Source organism: Sphaeramia orbicularis, chromosome 17, assembly GCF_902148855.1.
Source record: "Sphaeramia orbicularis chromosome 17, fSphaOr1.1, whole genome shotgun sequence".
Classification (NCBI taxonomy): domain Eukaryota; kingdom Metazoa; phylum Chordata; class Actinopteri; order Kurtiformes; family Apogonidae; genus Sphaeramia; species Sphaeramia orbicularis.
Genome location: NC_043973.1, coordinates 31,867,744 through 31,886,947, shown reverse-complemented (window position 1 = coordinate 31,886,947; position 19,204 = coordinate 31,867,744). Strand labels below are relative to the sequence as shown.

Sequence of the window (19,204 nt, the reverse complement as noted above, 5' to 3'; positions counted from 1 at the left end):
TTATCTGAAACTGTATTTTTTACCAGGATTGTTAGACCACCCTAGTCTATATGTGTCATGATTCTTTTTCCCTAAATGCATTACCACAATATGGAAACATTCATGCTGTTGTTGACGTTTCTCTATTTGCCAAGACCAGTTCAAAATAGGCCAAAAATCTACTGAGAAAGAAATTAAATGTAAAAATCCATTTCAAACTAGAAATTTACCATTCATTTTCTCTATTTGATAATCTGTAATTAAATCCTGCTCCTAATGTCAGTAACCTTTAGGACAACACTAGCAGTCACAGATGTCAGAACAGGCCACACATTGTCATGAATTCATCTGACATTGTTTATTGCACAGACTTATCACGTATCACAGATGACGTAGGTGTCTCAGTATCTGTGTTTACTCATACATGGGGCTGCAGTAAGTGGTGTCCTGGTTGGTGGCGACCAGCTTGTTTACATCGACTCCAGCAGAGGACAGGATGCTGTGCAGCTCCTCCATGGTCTCCTCAGGCATGGTGGGCTCCCTGCTCATGAGCCAGGACAGCTCCATGCGGAACAGGCCGAAGTCTGTGCAGCCGTAGACCAGAGCGTGACCCTCATAGTCAGTGGACAGCACCCAGTATGGACCAGGGGGGGCTGTCGGACACATGAGAGTCAGGATATGAGTCAGAGCTGCAGGACGATCTGTGTTAGTTACAGACGAACACTAAAGCCTTTTGTGAAGTGAAATGAAGGTTTTTTTTTTTACTTTGGAAGAAGGAGACCTCCAGCTTGGCAGGCTCAGCGGGGTCCTTGACCTTGGCAGAACCAACAATAGAATTAACAGTTCCATCATCCCTGTAAAATACAAATCAAACAGGAAAGTATTACAAATAGCAGTGAATAGTGCTGTGGCCTTGTGTGGACTGATGTGTTTAAAGTGACTGTCAGCAGCACAGCCGCAAGGATCTTTTCACAGAAACCGCAGACTTCAAATTTCCTCCTTCAGACAGAGTTGACTCACAGCAGCTCTGTGTTGAGGACTCCGATGACTCCAGGACTCTTCAGGGTGTAGTGGGCTGTGGCGCACTGGCCTTTCTGGAAAGATGTTGGCAGCTTCTGGATCTCATACCATGTACCAATATACTGCAGAAGAAAAACATCCCATCACACAGCTGAAACACACTTAAACCTCCGAACATCCACCAGGTCCCCATCTACAGTTAAGGACTTATGTGAACTATGAATGACCCTGGTTTTTCTAGTTTACCTGGTTTAGGTTGTACTTCAACCACATCCCAAACAAAGAAACTAAAACATGTGTCTTTCAAATGAACACTGTAAAAACTGATAATTGGATGAATAAATACTATATCCATCCATCCATCCATCCATCCATCCATTATCTTCCGCTTTATCCGGGGCCGGGTCGCGGGGTTAACAGTCTAAGCAGGGATGCCCAGACCTCCCTCTCCCCAGACACCTCCTCCAGCTCTTCCGGGGGGACCCCGAGGCGTTCCCAGGCCAGCCCAGAGACATAGTCTCTCCAACGTGTCCTGGGTCTTCCCCGAGGTCTCCTCCTGGTGGGACATGCCCGGAACACCTCCCCAGGGAGGCGTCCAGGAGGCATCCGAAACAGATGCCTGAGCCACCTCAGCTATACTCTAATACTTTTTTATTATAGTATATAACATTTCCTTAATAAAACAAATACTAATCTGAATTAAATCTATTAAAATCTGAGGATTAAATCTGAGTATATAATAATCTGGAAAATGTTCAAATAAGAAAATGAAATCATTAGACTCTCTTTAAAGTCAATGAGTTTAAATTTGCATGAAATTTTTCATTATATTTTCATTGTCCTACACTTATTACATATATTTTCCAAACTAAAAAGATGTTTCTTAGATGTTTTTTCTAATATCTTGAAAAATAAATGAAATGGTCTAAATGTATTTCAATGAATTTGACTGCATGTTACTTATAGATTTAATACAGATAGAAATATTTGGTGACATACATTTCTGTAAATATTTTAACATTTTAAGCAAATTCAAACCTTTTTGAGAGACAGTTAACTTTTTGAGATACAATATACTTGTAGATCTTTGAAATCCTTAATATTATAAGCCTTTTTGTTGATGTAATTTCTTTAAGATCACATTTTGTGGTGAAGTCATGTTTTAACCCATAAAGACCCACACATCCACCATCTACCAAAATCATCCACTGATATAAACTGTTTAATCCTAATGTTGATCCACTAATTCATGTAAATAACTGGTGTAAAACACAGTTTGTCATCTTTTTATGGTCATCAGATATGACCCATTTGGACGTTCAGAGGCTCCGCAGAACGTGGAAACACCGTCATCTTCTACAACATTTATTCACCAGTAAAACCAGTGGAGTTTGACAAATAACAGTAGATGGAGACACTTGGTTTATGCTCAGTTAATGATAGATTTAACTGAAAAAGTCACTTTTTCTTCAGTTTTCTCTCTTTTTGATATAATAATTCTCAACTTTACTCTGAGTTTTTATGAACATCTACATGATCAGTAAATTTAATCTAGGAAAACACCTGATTTTCACAGAAAAAAACACAAAATACAGAAGACAATATTACAATAAATGTTGATATACCACTTAAGGATGGTTCAATATAGAGAAAAATTTAATAGGGAACTGTCACAAATGTCACACTGGGACAAAAATTCCCCTTATATGAAAAGTCCATGAACTTTCAGTTGAGGTTCCATAAAAACAGTGGACGTTAATAATTCCAAGAACATACATATTTAATAATATTACTTGTGTTTACCCTGGTTGCGTCAAAGTTGGCCTGAACAGGAGGTTTTGGACATCTTCCGAACCTCAACACCTGAGCATTGGCGGCAAGAACTGACAGCAAAGTCAAGGAGATCACCTGGATGGCCTTCATCTTCGATCAGCACCTCCTGCAAACAACAGGAGTTTCAGGTGGTGAGAACAGCACAGTCCATCTTCAGGGACCCTCACCATGTGTTGCATCTGAAGTTTGCCTTAATGCCTTCAGGCCGGCGTTACCACACTCCTCAGAGGAGAACCAACAGCTATTCAAAATCTTTTATTCCTTCAGCTATCACACTTTTAAACTCTGACAGACGCCATTTTAGTCACTTTGTATGATTTTTTGTTGTTGTTGTTGTTTTTTTAAATATTAGCGGAACCGATAGGGTCTTTTAGTCTGCATTGGTATTTATTAATTATTTATTGTTGATTATTTAAATGCATTTATTCGTGGTTGCTTTCAATAGTCCTGTATCTGTGCACCGATTACACTGGTCAACAACAAATTTATTGTTTAAGTTTTTTGAGCTGATTTAGGATAATTTTGGTGTGCTGAATCCAAAAATCACATTAATTTTTCTCAATCAGGTCAACTTTCTGAACTATGCTACATATTGGCTTTTTAACATTTTTGCTTACATTTATGGGCATTTTCACATCATATGATACAAAATTCTTTCATATTTCTTGCAATAAACGAGTTCTGAAGATTTTACTTTTGCCAATTTATGATTAATGGGTTTTTTAATATTACAGGTGAATGAAATGGCTTCGACTAGAAGATCTTGCAAAAATAAGCCTGACGTATGCTGCTACATCTGCAGTGAATACACCATTGTACCTGACAGGAATCCTGTTAGAAAATGATTTTTTTTCTCTTAGAACCTATTTTGGGTGAGAACTATAAAAAAATCAACTGATAAAGTCACAAAAATGTAATCAATTTTGTGAGAAGATCAAATTTTTCAAACTCAAATTAGCAAAAAAAAACCTGACCTGATTGAGAAAAACAGATGTCATTTTTGGATTTAGTGGTGCAAAATGGTCCTAATTCAGTTGAAAAAACCTAGACAACTTGCAAAAAGCATTTTTTTGTAACCCAGTGTTATTAATGTTTGTCACATTGCACTTTGGATGTGGGCTTATGTCTGTGGTAAGCTGCAAATGAATTGCCCGTAAGGGATAAATAACGTTTTCTGAATCTGAATCTAAATCTGAATCTGGACGACATGACTATCCAGACAAGCAGGTTGAGCTCTAAGAATAAAACCCAACAAAGACAGAAATGCATGACAAATGGATGTGTTTGTGTGTGCAGCCTGCTCACCTGTGTGTAAAGTCACCAGAGTGCCAGACAATATACACTTTGAGGTTTTTATACTCACCTCTACCTTCTGTTTACAGCATTGATCACATTCTTAGCTCCTCCTCTGTGTGAGAGCTGGCACCTGGTCATAAGATTACACTGTTTGAGGAGGCCTCTCACTAAATACAGCTTAATGATGAATCGGATCATTGTAGTATTTTCTGACTCCATCCATTTCTGTTCAACTTGGCACACACCCTGTCCAAGTGTGAAAATCACACATAAAAAAGTATTACAGATCAAAGCTCATAAAATAAAAAAAACAACAACAACAAATGAACTGAGAGCTTCTAAAACCAGTGATATCAAAGCAGGAGGTTCATGGCCAAAAGCTCACAGTCTGTGTTTAATTAAGCCAATACATTTTTAATATTATTGGCTGAAGAAGTCTCATTTCCCCTTCCAAGATGTAAATGAGCTTGAAATTTGTATTTTTGCATTTGGATCGCTTACATATTTTTGAATACCATCCCTAAATTGTGATCATAGACATTACAACATCATTTCATATTGTGTTGTAGCCTCCACACATACACTTATATTAACCCTTTCATGCATAGTGGTCACTACAGTGGACAGTTATTCTACATCTGTTCTCTTGTATATTCATGGGTTTTGTTGTTTTAGTTCCATATTCAGCCAACACAGTGAACACATGCACCATCCCATACACTGACATTCAGACCATTACTGTAACTTTGCTGTTCTTGATAAATCTGATCTACAGTTACATGTTTGAGTGTAAATCAATTGCTTGTTATTGTTAATAGACTCTAATATAGACTATAATAACCACTTTTCTTAAACGAAAAGTTTTTTATGCATATTATTTCCATAAAGTGAGTAATAACTAATATTACTGTATGTTAAAATGTGACAAAACATCAGATTAGCAGCATTAAAAAAAAAAATTATTTCACACTTTTCACACAGTATATCAGTAAATACATGTTTCTTTGCTTCAAAAATTAAACGCATGATGTCCAGCTGAGTGGATATTTTTTGCAACTCCATGAAAAATAGGTTCATAACATTTTTTTCGATTGCATTGTTTTTTTTCATGCCTAAAGAGGAATAAAATCACTCAGGAAAAATAACTTGATTAGGGTCAAAAAATGGTATTCAAAATCTCTCTGTAGGGACATTTTAGAGACAATTTGACCCACATTTTTACTTTTAAATTCATTTTTGCTTTAGTTGGACCATAAGGGATCATCCAAAACAAATTCACATTTATTAAGGCTATCAGGTGAGAACGTTCTACCCTGTTACATAAGACAACAGTTAATATTAGTTGCAAAGACATGAAGATATTAACCCTTTCATGCATACAGTCACTACAGTGGACAGCTATTCTATGGCTATTCTCTTGTATATTCATGGGTTTTGTTGTTTTAGTTCCATATCAGCCAACAAAGTGAACACTTCTGCACCATCCCATACACTGACATTCATATAATTACTGTAACTTTGCTGTTTTTGATAAACCTGATCTGCACTAAGATGTTTGAGTGTAAATCAATTGCTTGTTGTTGTTATTAGACTGTAAAAATAATAATGTAAAATAATGTAAAAATAATTTTAAAAAAAACTTTTTTTTTTTTTTTTTTTTGCATATTCTCTCCATGAAGTGAATAATGACTAGTATTAGTGTATATTAAAATGTGACAAAACATCAGATTAGCAGCATTAAAAAAAATTATTTCACACTTTTCACATACATGTTCTTTGCTTCAAAAATTAAATGCATGATGTCCAGCTGAGTGGATATTTTTTGCAACTCCATGAAAAATAGGTTCCTAAAATTTTTTTCAATTGCATTGTTTTTTTCATGCCTAAAGAGGAATAAAAACACTCAGGAAAAATAACTTGATTAGGGTCAAGAAATGGTATTCAAAACTTCTCTGAAGGGACATTTTAGAGACAATTTGACCCACATTTTTATTTTTAAATTCCTTTTTGCTTTAGTTGGACCATAAGGGATCATCCAAAACAAGGAGCGACTTTATATTGAAATAAGTGTTGGAATGGCAATCAATTAAAATTCGCTCTCTGATGGGACAGTACTATGTTTTGACCCATTAAGGTTGTCATAATTCATGCATGAAAGGGTTAAGGTCAGATCATTTTAATATCATGGGAAAAGTAATAATTTTACTAACAACAAACAAAGATAAATTATGCTCCACTGGTGTCTGTTTTCATCTTTGTGTCTTTAGACATAATTGTAGCCTCAGGTGAGTGTTTGCTGCATAGACTAAAGGCCTGTGTTGCATCTCTGTGCTTTAACTATAGTCAGTCACACAAAGGTGTAATGGAAGATTAATTGGAGCACCAGGTTTTCTTGATGCTCTGCTCCCACAGCATCTCTTTCTGCCTCGGTTTAATATGAACACTTCTTCATAGAAAAATTTCAAGGCCTTGGAAATCTATTGTACAGGGTGTGGGCGATTTTCAGAAACAGACGCAGACTGTTGAGTAAAACCACTCAGCATTACACGTGTCATCAGGAGCTGAGGATCTATGAGTCCTTTTAAAAAGAAGTGGTCACATTAATACACCATATTTCTGTGGTTGCCTTAAATAAACTTTTTTTTTCATTTTATTGCAGTTGTTTGTTATGACACCATATAGCAGCAACATGACACATACAAATATTGAGTAAAAAGATTTTTGGGGGTTATTAATCCTTTAATGGATGAATTATGAGAACTTTAATCAAGATGTTTTTTTCTCCTGAGTGTTTTTTTTCTCTTTAGGCATTAAAAAAATAATGCAATTGAAAAAAAAAAAATTATGAATCTATTTTTCATGGATTTGCAAAAATGTCCACTCAGCTGAACACTATACATTTCATTTTTGAAGCAAAGAAACATGTATTTACAAATATACTGTGTGGAAACTATGAAATACTAAATATATAAATATTTTTAATACTGCTAATCTGATGTTTTCTCACATTTTAACATACTATAATACTCATCATTAATCACTTCATGGAGATAATATGAAAAAAAAAATAAAAAAATTTGTTGTTAATTACAATCTAATAAAATAGCAAGCAATTACTTTACACTCGAACATGTTAGTGCAGATCAGGTTTATTAAGAACAGCAAAGTTACAGTAACGGTATGAATTACAGTGTATGGGATGATGCATGAGAGCCCACTGTGTTGGCTGATATGGAACTAAAACAACAAAATCCATGTATATACAAGAGAACAGCTGTACAATAACTGTCCACTGAAGTGACCACTGTGCATGAAAGGGTTAATGACATCGTTACAGCATTTCCTGATGTATACACGTTCATTTTTTCAATATTTTCAGTTCATGTGCGTATTTTGTTGATTTAGTTTTCCGTATACTGTTATATTTCTCCCCTTTATCATATTTTGATAGTGTTGTCTTGTATTGGGTGCTTTTCTTTCTTTCTTTCTTTCTTTCTTTAACCAGCCTTTATATAATCAGGCCAAGACGACACATCAATCTATATATATATATATAGATGTATATATATATATATGTATATATATATATATATATATATAAAATCTAATCTCAAACACAGATACAATAAGGATAAAACAGGTGAAAGCAAGTGTGAGAAAACATGAGACAAAATTCAGCTCAGAACAGCAATTGCTCCTCCTCTGATATAAATTCAACATTCAGAACAATAAAACATTTATTTGTAGGTAATTATAAGACCAGGGAGCAGAATAAGAGTTCTGGGAAATCCATCACATAAAAAATATATTTCAAAAAAGTTATTAAGATGTACAATTACAGTTGGATATAAGTGCGATAAAGTGATGGGCTACTATAACAAATATTTAGTATTGGTCAACATTCTAGATGCTAAACATATGTAGCTATTTGGATTTTAGATCTGTTAAAGTTCTACAAATGCATCTGACTTCATCATTTTAATCACTAACAACTTCACTGTTCACAATAGTTCTTACATAATATAAACAGATTACAATAAATGCATAGAAACCATGTTTTTACTGATGTTTTTAATGATCATTAAATAGTCTTATTAAAGAAACAAATACAAATGTATCAGTTTCCGTACACTTTTATTATGATATCATATATAACCATTATAACCATAACAAGTGGTGCCAGGCACAACAAACTCCGCCCCTCGCATGTATTCACCCATTAAAATAAATGGGAAGATATTTTAAAAATATCAAAAAAAAAAAAAAGTGAACTTTGGCCTACCTTTCCCAAAATGTAACGACATCTATTCTGGGTCACTGGCAATCTATAAACCCAGTTTGGTATGAACTGGACTAATAGCTTTGGTGCTAAATTGTTAACAAACAAAGAATCAAAGAAAGAAACACAGAAACAAACAAACCGAACCACAAAAAATACCCCTGTAATAAAAAAAAACTTAACAACGGACAATGATATATTTTTTAACTGAACCACTTTAAAAGTTCATCAATGTATGTTTTAAATAAGCTCAATTTAATCTTAGTTAAAACCATGTTTGACTGAGCAAATATTATGCTTATTAATTCAACATAGTTTAGTGAAGCTGGTGAACTTTGTCACTGTATTTTTTTCCCTTTGAATTTTTCCAAATAATGTTTTTCACTTTTTTTGTTGAATTTTATTAATTAATTTATTTGAGTATTTCTTTTATTCAAGACAGGAAAGATGGGAAGATAGAGAGGGAAAGACTGTGTGGGACTTTACCATATGAGTAACTACAGTGCCCTTTCATTTTATCTTTTATCTCACTTGATAAATACATTAAAAAAATAATGGATGTAAAGTTCGTTTGTCACTCACAGGTCACTGGCAAAGTCATGAATATGGTGCTTTTATTACTGGAAAAAAAGTACATTTCTCCTAAATGGAGGAAGTCTTTTTCATTTGACAGAGATTAGAAGATCAAGTAGAGACATATATACTAAAATATCAAATGAACAACATTAGCTTTATTCCCTAACGTCATGTATTTAATTTGCTTCTTCAGATACTAGTTATAGTCTGTGAATGAACAGAGGGGTTTTAGGTAAAATAATCCATCATCTCGTTATCATATTGATCTTTGTGGTTCATGTTGTTGCAGAGAATTACTGGAATGTCACCTGAAACATGACCTTTTACACTGAAATGTGCCACGTTCTCAGGTGTGTTTTGACCAAGACATAAAAACAAGACAGCTCCTAACCTCTGTTAAAGCATAACCAGTACATATAGTATCAGCCTGAGCAACATCCACTAAACTGGACATGGTGATAACACTGATCCACGAATCACTTCATTTCTATTAATGAATAAATAGAAAATGAAGAAATCACACCATGTTGAAAAATATTTACCTATCATTATTATTGTTAATTAATGTGTTAAATCAATGATCCTTAAGAATGACATAAACCTGTTTATAATCTATCCGTCTGCAGGGTGTTCTGCTGTTATTTACTATAATCCAGCAGGAGTTTCCAGGACGTTTGGTTATAACAGAATAACAGAATTTCTGGTTGTTCATCATGAATTGTTAACTAAAAAGATTTTCCTGTGAAGGACAAAAATTATTTTGAAAGTTATGTGAAAGAAATTTTGAGGGCCTATTTTTTAGAAGAACATGAAAATTTAATCATAATGAAAACAAGTGACTATTAATTTGAAATTCACATTTATTAAGGCTATCAGGTGAGAATGTTCTGCCCTGTTACATAAGACAACAGTTAATATCAGGTTGACTAACATTTCCTTAGGGGGTCAAATGAGTGTCCATTTTTGTCAAAAAAAAAAAAAAAAAGTTGTCATAAATGCATAGAACTGTGTGTAAATAATGCTAATCCATTTGTGCACAGACTACTGATATTCTTTGACAGTGGAAGCTCTGTTTTCATAAATATTGGATTTGGAATAGCACGTGTATGTGAAAACTTTTGCTGGTGGACGGACTTGACATTACCCATGATGCTCTGGTCAGTACCAGTACTTTATTAGGAATAAACTTATAGACTTACAGTTGCTATTCTCTTCTTCTTCATAAATGTTAGTATTGTGGATCTAAAACAATACCAGCTGACACAAAACACAAAATGTGTCAGTGGATGGGATGTGACATGGTTGTTGTGGATCCCATCATACTGATGCTCTGCAGCCATGTCACCATTTACACTAATGATCCCTGTGCAAAAACTAGGATCATAATTATTTATTGGATAGTTTATCATCAGACTAAAGAGTAAATAACAATATAGAATTGTTATTTCTTTATAAAAATGCTTATTAGTAGAAAACTGTTGATTTAAACAGTGCTGTGTGCCATTCTTCATGCATGTATTGGTGTAACATAAGCAGGATGGATCAGCACCATACTCCAGATTGAACCTGTACAAATAAAACATGTGATATGTAGGAGAGAATCTGGGAAGAAAAACTGGGGAATCTAAAAGAATAGAAGATTTGTTTTTCAGGTAAACTCAGTTCAAATAGAACTTGGCCATTTGTAACATGAAAACATAGAATTAATTGTGCTGAAATTGTTCATTTTTGAGCTGAAAACATAGTTCATATGAGCATCAACATGTTGAACAGAACTGAAATCCTGTAAATGTGCAGAACTGTCATTTACCAACACAAAGTTCCTTTGGGGATTCACTTAGATTGATTTCTTATGCACAAAGACACAAATAAGACCTCTAAGCAAAGTTTAGCCGAGATACAAAGACATGAAGATATCAAAGACAAAAAAAAGAGACAAAATAAACACTTGTTTCCTGTTGGCCTGTGTGAACGTGTGCTGGCATATCACATATTACATCAGTCTGTTGCAGCTCCTCTCCTTACATAATGTAACACTTGTTCTCCTCAGCTGGGTGGTGTGGAAAGGTCACACACACATGACACTTTGGCCTCTGTTGTGTCAGCAGCAGGAAATATTCACAGGCTGTGTTGACCTGTTACAACACATGATGTAGTATTTATGTGCACATATTTCACTTACAACACATGTGCATGTGTGTGCAGGTGTCAGGAGGTCCAAAATAACCTTTGACGCAGTAGCATGTCAGTTTTCACTAAATGCACCTGAATATGAGTGTTTGAAGCCAGAGAAGACATAGCATCCATACTGAGAATTAAGGGAAATGACAAGAAAGTCTTAAAAGATTCACACACACACACCCCCCCCCCCCCCCCCATAGCCATATTAATTTAAATTGATTCACATAAACTCAAAACACATAGTAACTGATACAAATACATTATTACAAATATTAAATTATTTAACTCGTTGTATTGTGACTGCCTCTGCCGCTACTGCCGCCACAATAATACTAGCAAATTAGACTACTGGTATTATTATTATTATATATTCTTGTATTATTACAACAATTATTATTTTCCCCCTCACTCCCCCCTCTCTTTCTCACTTTCATTCACACCCCCCTCTTCCCCTTTTCCCTATCGCCCCTAACCAAGCTATATTGTTTAGTTGCTCTTTACATTCTGGTCTTTTTCATTGTAATATGACGTTGTTGTTGTTGTCTGTCAATACTCTGTCGTTGTTGTTGTCTTTGGTTTGCTTGTTTATTTGAGTTTCCCTTTGCTTATGTGTTGTTGTTGTTTTTCTGTCCACATTGTCTTATTAACTATCACTAATAAAAAAAAAATTTTTTTTAATTAAAAGATTCACTTCTGGGCTTATGATTTGGACATGACACTTTAAACCAGGAAGGATTCAACAGTAACATTTCAGTACTTAGTCTGCATTTTTGTTCCACATTCATTTATGTATTCATTTTTTTTATGTTTTTATAATTACAGGTGTAGACATATAGTACTTACAGATTTATGCCAGGCGTCATTTACACAATACATGAACCAATAACTGCAAAACTTGAATATTTGTGTGCAATATGTACTGTGGCATATGTGCCCATTTTCCATTCTAATGTTGTGTAAACCTAATATTTTCCATGTGTGCTTTTTATGTGCTTATTTTTTCTGTCTGGTGGCCATTCTGTGTGTTAGATAATAGCAGATTTGAGTTGACATGTTAGCACAATGATGACTGTTGGACATTTTAAGTGACTTTTTAGTGAATTTAAGTGACTAATTCCTTATATTAGCTTGAATAATATAAAGCCAAACACATAATCATATGGAAAACAAATACAAAATATGTGCTGCACTGACAGTGAAGCTTTTAACTTAAAGCATGAAGCAATGAGCGATTGATGAATTGTCTCTACATGCATCAGCATATGGACACAAATTGCCCACAAGTGATCAAAGAAAACTTGGCCTTTTTTTTTTTTTGGTTAGCATTCCCATCTGCTTCATCAATATTCCCTCTCCATTAGATATTTTTTTCTGTAAGACAGCAAAATATGCCTTACGGTTTGTTCTTTCCTTGATCATGTGCTGACCAGTCAAACTCAAACCCTTAGTGGTGCAAAAAAAAAAAAAAAAAAACCTTTGCATCTTCTTTAACCAGGCTTTGATGTAACTGGCTCCAGCTAGCAAGTTATTTCTCTCTGAAGCGAATTAGTTGGAAACTGAGCCTTTTGATCTTGTTCTTCTTTAGTGTAACCTTGTTTGTAGCTGGGGGCTTTGTCTGGAAGTGCAGGGTTTAATTGACTGTATTTGGTTGAAGCTGTTTTGAGTGTTGAACAGCTGTGCTTTACTGCATACAGGCGGCGGCAGTGGGTCGTCCACAAACTAGAAGATTTGTGGTTCAGTACCAGGCCACTGTCCACATATCGGAGTGTCTTTGACCAAGACACTGAACCCCAAGTTAGTTTCAGTGGTATGTGAATGAATGTACTTTAAAACAGTGGTGTAGTGGTCCCTGGAGAAGTGGGTATACTCTAAATTTTTGGCTTCTGTTTTTTTTTTTTTTTTTTTTTTTTTTGAAGTCCAGAAAAACGCTGTTTTAGAAACAATGACATGTAAGACTACTCTATTCAGTTTACCCAAAAATCCATCAATAGTATTTGCTCACTATTATAAAATTCTCATGACTTGATCAGGAGCAGTTTGTAGGTTTTACTGGTCACACAAGCAGCTGCAGGAATGGAAACACATGAGGAAAACATAGGTTAATGTTAGCCTTTCATAAAGTTAGCCTTTCATAACGTTAGCCTAGTCGCATGGTTGAACTATTGGTGACAAAATCTCTTCTCCTCAGTGACTCATTTGGAAACCACCTTAAAACTTACCTCAGAAATATGTATTCCATGAAAGTAGATTCTCTCAGTATGTGTCACTCAGGTGAAAGACGTTTATTCTACCTTTCTCATTCATCTTTCAACAAGATGTGCAGTGACCTGTCAATCAGCTGGGGTGGCACTGGCACCTGAGGTGTCCAATCAGGTTGCAGAGATGGCCAGCCATAGTTGCAATATTTTCCTTGGCATGACCCGACCTACTCTGCCTCTGATTGGCTCATCAGTCCTCATGCCTAAAGTTAACCAATCTAATCAGTAAAGGCAGCGAGTACCAGCCAATTAGAGGCAGAGTAGGGCAGGTCATGGCTTCACCATCCTAGGGGAAAAAATGTGCAATTTGGCTCAGATAATACTACTGAATGATGGACATTAGGGGGATTTAAAAGTGGGTATACCCAATGCTGACTGAAAAAGAAGTGGGTATAGTGTACCCTGGACTACACCACTGCTTTAAAAGCTTTCTAAGATCTATATAGGAAGAAAGGGCCATACATACAAGGGCTGTTCAATAAGTTCATGGCCTCACCCAGAAATACTGGTTGTTATAATACAGGATGTTACATTCTTTCGTGATGGGATAGTGATGCTTGAACATCGATGGACCAAGTGCATTGCTGTAAATGGAGATTATGTTGAAAAATAAATATAAATTATCAGTCTGTGTTGTTCTGGGTGAGGCCATGAACTTATTGAACGGCCCTCGTACATCACATTCAAAAATAATTTTCTATAAATACTGTAAATACACTATAAAATATTATATTACAAATATGATATTGCATTGTAAATGCATATTCAATAAAAATAAAGATCTGAAAGTCACTTCCGTTCAATGCAATGTTCAATAAATTGAGTTGAACTTTTTGTGTAATTTTCTGTATTTTGCTGCAGCTGCAATAAATGATGTCTTCATTTTCAACCTGTTCATTAATCTTGCATTATTCAAATGTATTAAATGTATTAGTCATGACTTTTGTGTCAGTGCACTCGGAGTGTGTCGTTGTATCTGTACGTATCGGATAATCTCTCCATCCCTACAACATGTACATCACAGTGGATCTACAAAGACACAAAACATTTAATAACAGGCAGAATATGGTTAAAATTTCATTTATTTCTCTTAAGACATTTCAGGTTGTTCATATTTGTTCAGGTTATCCTCATTTTTTTTGTAAAAGGCTAGTTTGTAAATGTAAACATGTAATTTTATTTTTTTACACTAAAACAAAGACAAAAAAAATGTGGTTTTCATAATTTATAGGTTATTATGATAGTACTTTACTAATCTGACCCATTTGAGATCACATTGGTCTGTATGTGAACTAAAATGATTTTGACATCCTTGATTGTTAATATCTTCAGTGTAATTTTTGCACTTCACAAATTCATCCAACGGGCCAGTTTGGACCCTTTGGTGGTTCGGTTTTTGTTTGACACCTGTGATCTAGAGCAGTGTTTCCCAACCTTTTTGAGCCACGGCACATATTTCACATTAGAAAAATCACAAGGCACACCACCAAACAAAAATGTCACAAAAAGTATAGTTATTGAAATATAATGCAAATCTAGTCCCAGTTTACTTACTCAGTGCGAAACCTGGGCCTGTTTAGTTGAACTCAAAGCTAATATTCTTGCAGGAATTGAAGACAGACACACACAAATCTTCCTTTTTTCGAGGGGGGGGCACATTGGGGGTGTTCTGGCAACATTGTAGCGTCACATTTTGAACAAGAAAGCTGAGAGGGCTGCATCAGTGACCCCTTGGATGGACCCCCCAGCTTATGGATTGAGGTCCACCCTATAATAGTGTGGGAGGCCAATCTCCCCCGCCCCAACCCAATACACAGGGTTCCCAGGTAACTCACCAATCCGCACATCACTAGTGAGGGGGGCTTTAACTACAGAACACACCCCATCAGGGCCGGTTCATTTTCACTTTTATTTTGCAAAGGGAAACAGGAGGCTGTTGTTGTAGAGTGGATCACTGGTGCATGCAGTCGTATGTATCTATATCACGCTTCTCACTTACAGTACCAAGGTCAAGGTTACTCTATTTATACCCGTAGGTAGATTTGTTTTGCAGTCTAGGTGATTGCCTTGGCATTACAACAACACTTACATTAAACATGCAAGACAGGTACTTGATCACGCTTACAGACAGGACAAAAAGACAGGACAAAAAGTGTTCAGTGTTCCACCATTCATCTGTATAGCAGCATGGATAAGTAAAAAAAGAAAATAAATAAGATCCAATGAATAAAAACAAGATGCAATAAAACACCATAAAAACCAGTGAAGATAAAATAGAAACAATCTGGGATAAAAACCAGGATAAGAACATAAAATTAAAAAATTAAAAAATTTGAAGTCACAATAATAATAAATAGGGCAAAGAAATGGAATAAATAACTAAACAAGTTAGTAAAGTGCAATGTCACTATTTCTTATTGAGCTCAGTGACGGCAACAGGAACAAAGCTATTTGTATAACGCTGTGTCCTGCACCTTGGGACTAAGAACCTCCGTCCAGAGGAAAGGAGTTGAAATTCACCTCGTGAAGGATGGGAGTCATTGTTAAGAACTGATGAAGCCATCCTCTGTACCTGTTTAGTGTACGGGGAGGCGGGACAAGACTGGGACTCATCAATCAGGCGACTGGACCAGCTCACAATTTGATTTAGTGAGTTTCTCTCTGCAACTGAGGTCTGACCGAACCACGCCACCAGACAAAAAGATAAAACAGACTCAATAAAGGAACGATAAAACAAAGTTAAAATGGTTCGGTCAATGTGGAAGTGTGCCAGTTTCCTAAGGCAGTGGAGGCGCTGATGGCCCTTTTTACACACAGATCTACAGTTTTCAATAAAAATCAATTTTTCATCAATTATCGTCCCAAGGTATTTGTATGATTGCACTTGCTCTATAGTCTGACCTTTAATTAAAGTGACTCTGTGCCTGTCCTGTTTCAATCAGGTGAAATTGAATAATCTTGAATAATCTTCCACGGAACACCTGATGATTTCTCACGGTTTATGTGCCACAGCACAGTGGTTAGGAAACACTGATCTAGAGGAGCTGCACAGTGAACAGTGATCCAACTCCCAGTACACAAACAGTGTCAGTCAGTGATCAGAAAAATGTGGGCTTCATAATCATGTGACGTACAGTATTTGTCCTTTGTCTAACCAAGTTGGTCATGTTTTCCCCCCTTTAGGTTTTAATACAAACAAAATAATACCTCCCAAATAATTTTTTTCTCCTCCATTTATTTTTAGAGATTACAGTTTTGACTAAGCCACAAAAGGACATCCTTGAATATTTAGTGAAAACACCAAAACACACATTCCTGTCCATCTGAGGCGGGAGGACATCAGATTGTTTTATAGCATTTCTTCTGGCATGTCCCCCATGACTCCAATTTACTAATGGTTTACTTCATGTCTGAAATAAGGTTGACTCTATACAAAGACACCCATTGATGAGGCAGAGTCACAGTACTGGAAAACTTTGGCAGAGCGCAACATCTCTAATTCATATCGTAGCATTTGACCAAGGGAGTGTACACGTATCTGTACAAGCAGGCCACAAAGGTAGGAAAATGTATTATAATATGCTCTGATAAAATCGGTTTCTGTCTGTGTGTAGTTTGAATACTGTGATGCTGTGCTCTTCTATGCATGAAGAAATTATGTTTGTCAAATGCTTTCATAAAACAGTAAGATCATTTAAAATAACTCAATGTTTCATGTCTTTCCAATGTGTGGGTGCTGATATTTTACAGGTAACGAAGGCTGTAACACCATGAAGTCATCTCTAGCTTTGATGGTGTTTATCCTCCCCTTCATATGTGCTCAGGTTCCCCACTGGGGACCTTGTCCTGAACCGGCTGTTCAGCCTGCGTTCAACCTTAAACAGGTGGGAAGCAGATTTATACAGAAAATGTTGGATAACTTTCAGAAAACAGCCTAATACTATTCTGAAATATGGAATATCAATACTAAACGTTTGCCGTTTTTGCTTATTATTTTGCAAAAGTAATTTTTTAGACTGAAAGCTGTGTTTTCAGAATTATTTCCTGAAGTAAATGTGCAAATGCCATAGATTCTAATACTGTAATATTATTATAATATTCAGAATTTTCTGAAATATCAGTGTGACCTCTAGTTTAATTTGACATTTAAATCAGTTCATATCTTTGCTTCTTTTTTGCTTTGTGCTATCTCAACATCGAAGAGTTTTTCGAAGCCATTGCAGCATGTAGATTTATTCATATCCTTCTTTCACAGCTTTTTGGTTTGTCTCTGAATGCTTTTGTATTTCCATCTTTTCAGTTCATGGGGAGATGGTTTGAAATTGCCAAACTGCCGGCTCAGTTTGAGAAAGGACGCTGCATCGAAACCAATTTCACTTTGAAGACAGACAAGTCCATTCGAGTGGTCAGCTCTGAAATACTGTGAGTTCTTTACTGCGGAGTCAAAAGGTGCATTTGCATTGTGTTTCCTTTAATCTGACATGAAATATGACTGTCTGAAATGAACCAGAAAAGGAGAGCTGAGGAAAATTGAAGGAACTGGAGTCACTGAGGATCTGAAGAATCCCGCCAAACTGGGAATAAGTTACTCCTACGGTGAGCAGGACCATATTTAAAGAACTTAATAATTGCTAACATTTGTTGTGTGTTTTATTAATGTTTGATCATTTTTCTTGCATGTACCCTATTGATTACACATTTCTTAATCCTCAGATTAGCTTCTGTTTCTTTTAAGCAGCAGATGAATCTATTCATCACATTTCATTAACCACATGTGCTTCATATTGTGACCACAGTCCTGCCCTATTCCCCTTACTGGATCCTGGCCACTGACTACGTAAACTCGGCCCTGGTGTATTCCTGCACAGACGTTCTGAGGCTCTTCCATGTTGACTTTGCCTGGATCCTGGGCAGGACACGAACCCTGCCAGACTCCACCATTGACAGAGCCAAGGAGATCTTTGCCAACAACAACATAGATGTGACCAGGATGATTGCCAGCAAGCAGCTAGGCTGTGACAAAACCCTCTGAGGGGATAAACAGCAGGGGGATATGCATCACAAGATGGCGCTGTTGTAGAAAGGAGGGGGAAAAATAGAGGATGGCGGTTGTTGAAGATGACTCAGTTAGTTTAAGATGGTAAAGAGTGTCTGTTCCTTTTAAAAAAAAACAAAAACTGCTGAAACGTTTACAACCAAGTATTCTAATGTCTGTACATTATAGAAGTAATCTCATGTAATGGCGTTTCAAGTCTAACATAATAACATATTTTTGTCCACAAAATGTCAGTCTGCTCATCTTTTTAAATGACTGTTATAATACAAGCTGAAAGGAATTAGTCTTCTGTTTGAGAATGTATGATCATGTTGTAATCAATTTATACTTAAGTGAATTATACTGGACATAAAACAAACTGGAAACACAAAGCATCAAATTATTGGTAATGAAAGTCAATGAAACTTAACTTCATGTGATCATCTTTTAATTCTGAAATTGTGTCCTTTTGAAAACTGTACATGAACATCAGTATGTTGAACAGGATGTATTTTATGAACAAACTATTAAGACATTTATGGTTATGTGTGTTTGTACCGTTATTTTAATCCTAAAATATATGAGAGACACAAAAGTTAAATTGTAAACATAATTTTATTGATACATTATTTGATTGTTTTCTTTCAGCTGAAATTGCTGGTACATTAAAGCAGTGTATGACTTTCATCACAATTTTTTATTTATTTTTTTTTTCAAATCTGTAAAACCCCAGTGATAGCCTAATTA

The 19,204-nt window shown here is 35.7% G+C and overlaps 2 protein-coding genes across 2 annotated transcripts; one reads left to right on the top strand and one right to left on the bottom strand.

Annotated features, from left to right (window-relative positions):
* Positions 1-221: 221 nt before the first annotated feature.
* On the bottom strand, positions 222-4,190 carry apoda.2 (apolipoprotein Da, duplicate 2). Its single transcript, XM_030161027.1, has 5 exons — positions 4,138-4,190; positions 2,803-2,938; positions 1,000-1,121; positions 745-833; positions 222-632 (listed from the first exon to the last, which is right to left on the bottom strand). The coding sequence occupies exons 2-5, from the start codon at positions 2,920-2,922 to the stop codon at positions 394-396; spliced, it is 570 nt and encodes a 189-aa protein (XP_030016887.1). The 5' UTR covers positions 2,923-2,938; positions 4,138-4,190; the 3' UTR covers positions 222-393.
* A 12,659-nt stretch (positions 4,191-16,849) lies between these two features.
* apoda.1 (apolipoprotein Da, duplicate 1) lies at positions 16,850-18,887 on the top strand. Its single transcript, XM_030161045.1, has 5 exons — positions 16,850-16,981; positions 17,173-17,306; positions 17,723-17,844; positions 17,933-18,018; positions 18,219-18,887. Exons 1-5 carry the CDS (start codon positions 16,870-16,872, stop codon positions 18,452-18,454), a joined length of 690 nt encoding a protein of 229 aa, XP_030016905.1. The 5' UTR covers positions 16,850-16,869; the 3' UTR covers positions 18,455-18,887.
* The last annotated feature ends 317 nt before the right edge of the window (positions 18,888-19,204 follow it).